The sequence below is a fragment of the Tenrec ecaudatus genome, chromosome 6 (genome assembly GCF_050624435.1).
Source record: "Tenrec ecaudatus isolate mTenEca1 chromosome 6, mTenEca1.hap1, whole genome shotgun sequence".
Taxonomy (NCBI): domain Eukaryota; kingdom Metazoa; phylum Chordata; class Mammalia; order Afrosoricida; family Tenrecidae; genus Tenrec; species Tenrec ecaudatus.
In genome coordinates, this window is record NC_134535.1 from 111,747,170 (window position 1) to 111,752,617 (window position 5,448).

Sequence of the window (5,448 nt, forward strand, 5' to 3'; positions counted from 1 at the left end):
AATTAGAATGGTAATTAAGACAGTAAAAGTAAATTGTCAGATAAATCTACCAAATTTATATACCTATATATATTGAGGAAGGGGCACTTTTGGGGTCGTGGGATATGGATAGTGCTGTTAACTGCAAGGGCAGCAATTCTGAACCGACCAGCCTCTCCATGGTGCTTGGGAGGGGGGGCAGACAAGGCTTTCTACTCTCAACAAGAAACATACAAGGGCAGTACTACCAGGTTACTTTGAGTCAGAATTGATTCAATAGCAGTAAGGTTTTTAGTTTATATATGTAGGTACTAAATATACATATTTAGATATACATTAAATAATTCTATATACATTAAATATGTATATTTAGCTACTAATTCACTTGCAAAGACCTCTGGTGGTGCACAGGTTACTTGCTCAGTTGCTAACCTTGGCAGTTCTTACTTACCAGATGTTCCCCCTTCCAGAAAAACTGGAAACCCTATACGACTGATCTATTTTGTCCTATAAGATCTCTACAAATCAGAATTAACTAGATAGTAAACCCTGCGGTTAGGAGTGTGGTTTAATCCATTTGCATTCTTTTTAAAACTTACCATGGTTTTTTAATTTCATATTTTTCATGTTAAATATCCATTGAGTTTTATTGTATATTTTTTACATTTTAAAAATGAATAAATACTTATGAATGTCTATGCTAATGCAGGGTAGTAGTTAGATATTTTTCCTTTTAGTCTTGATATTTCATTTTCAAGATCAAGAACAGCATTAATTCAATTTCACATTTGATGATGCTCCAAATTGCCCTTGGCCCCTACTCTAATTCTTTTCCAACTTTTGGTTAGTCTATTCTCTCAGAACCACAGTAACTGACATTGCCTGGGAAGAAAGGAGACAGAATTAAACTTAGTTATTGACGTTTCTGAATGGCATAGTAATGAATACATAAAGCAATCTGGTAATAAGTAACCAGGACACAATAAGCTGTGTAAATGACTTTCTATTGGTATTTCAAATTTTCCTCTATAATTAAACAATGCTAAAGAGCAAAGTTTAGTCATTATAATTTCTAATTTCTGTCATTTATAGATTCATTAAGTAATTTTTATTACTTTTATTGCACTATCAAGACTTACATCTCTGTTTTGGATCATGAATATAACTAATCCAAAAATGCAAATTTGATTTAGCTTCTTCTAAAGACTATGAAATTCTGAGATGAAATAGTTTTATACCAACATAAAATATATACATGGAGAAGAAAAATGAATAAGCCAAAACTTGTCATTTCACCCAGGAAAAAATGGGGTAAAAACATTTCTGATTAAAAGTAATGGTGAGAATTGTGTTCGCAGCCGCTGCCGCACCATTGTTGCTCTCTAACGCCAGCGCCGCCTCTAGGTCGCCGAGCTCCAGCTGAAGGAGAAGGTGGTAAGTGAGGCGGAGTCGCTACCATGGCTCTTACAAAGCGGACAGCCCGCAAATCAACCGGTGGTAAAGCACCGAGGATGCAGCTGGCTACCAAAGCCGCTCGCAAGAGTGCGCCCTCTACTGGAGGGGTGAAGAAGCCTCATCGTTACAGGCCTGGTACTGTGGCACTTCGTGAAATTAGACGCTCTCAGAAGTCCACCGAACTTCTGATTCGCAAACTCCCCTTCCAGCGTCTGGTGAGAGAAATTGCTCAGGACTTCAAAACAGATCTGCGCTTCCAGAGTGCAGCTATTGGTGCTTTGCAGGAGGCGAGTGAGGCCTATCTGGTTGCCATTTTGGAAGACACCAACCTGTGTGCTATCCATGCCAAACGTGTAACAATTATGCCAAAAGACGTCCAGCTAGCACGTCGCATACATGGAGAGCGTGCTTAAGAATCCACTATGATGGGAAGCATTTTACCCTTTAAAAAAAAAAGATTCTCTTCCTGTAACTGGTAGTTCTGAACTTTAGGTTTTTCGTTTTTATTTTTTCCCATGGGGTCTAAAGGTACCTAAGTATATGATTGCGAATGGAAAAACGAGGGGACAGAAATCAGGTATTGGCAGTTTTTGATTTTCATTTGTGTGTGAATTTTTACTATGATACGGGGACATAAAGCATTAATGCGAGTCAAAATGTTTCAGTGAAACTGTTTCAGTAGTTCAACTTGATAACAATTATAAATACACACATCTCACTTAAGCAAGGTTGCCATCGCACTGAAGCAGACACATCACACTGAAGCAAGGCTACCATCGCACTGAAGCAAGGCAGCCATCGCACTGAAGCAAGGCTGCCATCGCACTGAAGGAAGGCTGCCATCGCACTGAAGCAGACACATCGCACTGAAGCAAGGCTGCTATTGCACTGAAGCAGACACATCACACTAAAGTAAGGCTACCTACTCACTGAGCAGACACATCGCACTGAAACAAAGCTGCCATCGCACTGAGACAAGGCTGCCATCGCACTGATGCAGAAACATTGCACTGAAGCAAGGCTACCATCGCACTGAAGAAAGGCTGCCATTGCACTGAAGCAGACTCATCGCACTGAAGAGAGGCTGCCATACCACTGAGGCAAGGCTGCTTTCGCGGTGAAGCTGCACACATCGCACTGAAGTAAGGCTGCCATCACACTGCACAAGGCTGCCATCGCACTGAAGCAGACACATCACACTGAAGCAAGTCTGCCATCGCACCCAAGTAAGGCTGCTATCGCACTGAAGCAAGGCTGCCATCTCACCGAAACAAGGCTGCCATTGCACAGAAGGAAGGCTGCAATTGCACTGAAGCAGACACATCGGACTGAAGCAAGGCTGCTATTGCACTGAAGCAGACACATCGCACTGAAGCTAGGCTGCCATCGCACTGAAGAAAGACTGCCATCGCACTGAAGCAGACACATCGCAATGAAGCAAGGCTGCTATTGCACTGAAGCAGACACATCGCACAGAAGTGAGGCTGCCATCGCACTGAGCAGACACAGCGCACTGAAGCAAAGCTGTCATCGCACTGAAGCAAGGCTGCCATCGCCCTGAAGCAGACACATCGCACTGAAGCAAGGCTGCCATCGGACCGAAGCAAGGCTGCCATCGCACTGAATGAAGGGTGCCATCGCATTGAAGCAGACACATCCAACTGAAGTAAGGCAGCCATCGCACTGAGCAGACACATCTCACTGAAGCAAGGCTGCCATCGCACTGAAGCAGACACATCACACTGAAGCAAGGCTGCCATAGCACTGAAGCAAGGCAGCAATCGCACTAAACCAAGGCTACCATCTCCCTGAAGCAAGGCTGCCATCGCACTGAAGCAGACACATCGCACTGAAGCAAGGCTGCCATCGCACCGAAGCAAGGCTCCCATCGCACTGAAGGAAGGCTACCATCGCACTGAAGCAGACACATCGCACTGAAGCAAGGCTGCCAATGCACCGAAGCAAGACTGCCAACGCACTGAAGGAAGGCTGCCATTGCACTGAGCAGACACATCGCACTGCAGCAAAGCTGTCATCGCACTGAAGCAAGGCTGCCATTGCACTGAAGCAGACACATCGCAATGAAACAAAGCTGCCATCGCACTGAAGCAGACACATCGAACTGAAGCAAGGCTGCCATCGCACCGAAGCAAGGCTGCCATCGCACTGAATGAAGGCTGCCATTGCACTGAAGCAGACACATCCCACTGAAGTAAGGCAGCCATCGCACGGAGCAGACACATCGCACTGAAGCAAGTCTGCCATCGCACTGAAGCAGACACATCACACTGAAGCAAGGCTGCCATCGCACTGAAGCAAGGCAGCAATCGAACTAAAGCAAGGCTGCCATCGCACTAAAGCAGACACATCGCACTGAAGCAAGGCAGCAATCGCACTAAAGCAAGGCTGCCATCGCACTGAAGCAGACTCATCACACTGAAGAGAGGCTGCCATACCACTGAGGCAAGGCTGCTTTCGCGGTGAAGCTGCACACATCGCACTGAAGTAAGGCTGCCATCACACTGCACAAGGCTGCCATCGCACTGAAGCAAGGCTGCCATCGCACTGAAGGAAGGCTGCCATTGCACTGAAGCAGACACATCGCACTGAAGCAAGGCTGCTATTGCACTGAAGCAGACACATCACACTAAAGTAAGGCTACCTACTCACTGAGCAGACACATCGCACTGAAACAAAGCTGCCATCGCACTGAGACAAGGCTGCCATCGCACTGATGCAGAAACATTGCACTGAAGCAAGGCTACCATCGCACTGAAGAAAGGCTGCCATTGCACTGAAGCAGACTCATCGCACTGAAGAGAGGCTGCCATACCACTGAGGCAAGGCTGCTTTCGCGGTGAAGCTGCACACATCGCACTGAAGTAAGGCTGCCATCACACTGCACAAGGCTGCCATCGCACTGAAGCAGACACATCACACTGAAGCAAGTCTGCCATCGCACCCAAGTAAGGCTTCTATCGCACTGAAGCAAGGCTGCCATCGCACCGAAACAAGGCTGCCATTGCACAGAAGGAAGGCTGCAATTGCACTGAAGCAGACACATCGGACTGAAGCAAGGCTGCTATTGCACTGAAGCAGACACATCGCACTGAAGCTAGGCTGCCATCGCACTGAAGAAAGACTGCCATCGCACTGAAGCAAGACTACCATCGCCCTGAAGCAGACACATCGCAATGAAGCAAGGCTGCTATTGCACTGAAGCAGGCACATCGCACTGAAGTGAGGCTGCCATCGCACTGAGCAGACACAGCGCACTGGAGCAAGGCTGCCATCGCACTGAAGGAGACACTTCGCGCTGAAGCAAGTCTGCCATCGCACTGAAGCAGACACATGGCTCTGAAGCAAGGCTGCCATCGCCCTGAAGCAGACACATCGCACTGAAGCAAGGCTGCCATCGCACTGAAGCTGACACATCGCACTGAAGCAAGGTTTCCATCGCACTGAAGCAGAAAAATCACACTGAAGGAAGGCTGTCATCGCACTGCAGCAGACACATCGACTACCATCGCACTGAAGCAAGGCTGCCATTGCACTCTAGCAAGGCTGCCATCGCACTGAAGCAGACACATCGCACCGAAGCAAGGCTGCCATCGCACTGAAGCAAGGCTGCCATCGCACTGAAGCAGACACATCGCACTGAAGGTAGGCTGCCATTGCACTGAGCAGACACATTGCACTGAATCAAGGCTCCCATCGCACTGAAGCATACACATCGCACTGAAGGTAGGCTGCCATTGCACTGAGCAGACACATTGCACTGAATCAAGGCTCCCATCGCACTGAAGCAGACACATCGCACTGAAGTAAGGCTGCCATCGCACTGAAGCAGACAAATCGCACTGAAGCGAGGCTACCATCGCACTGAAGCTGCACACATCATACTGAAGCAAGGATGCCATCACACTCAAGAAGGCCACCATCGCACTGAAGCAGAAACATCACACTGAAGCAAGGCTGCCATCGCACTGAAGCGGACACATTGGCTACCCTTGC

At 47.5% G+C, this 5,448-nt stretch overlaps 1 protein-coding gene across 1 annotated transcript; it reads left to right on the forward strand.

Moving 5' to 3' along the window:
* Nucleotides 1-1,436: 1,436 nt before the first annotated feature.
* On the forward strand, nt 1,437-1,847 carry LOC142451148 (histone H3.3C-like). Its single transcript, XM_075553065.1, has one exon. The coding sequence runs from the start codon at nt 1,437-1,439 to the stop codon at nt 1,845-1,847; it is 411 nt and encodes a 136-aa protein (XP_075409180.1).
* Nucleotides 1,848-5,448: the final 3,601 nt, after the last annotated feature.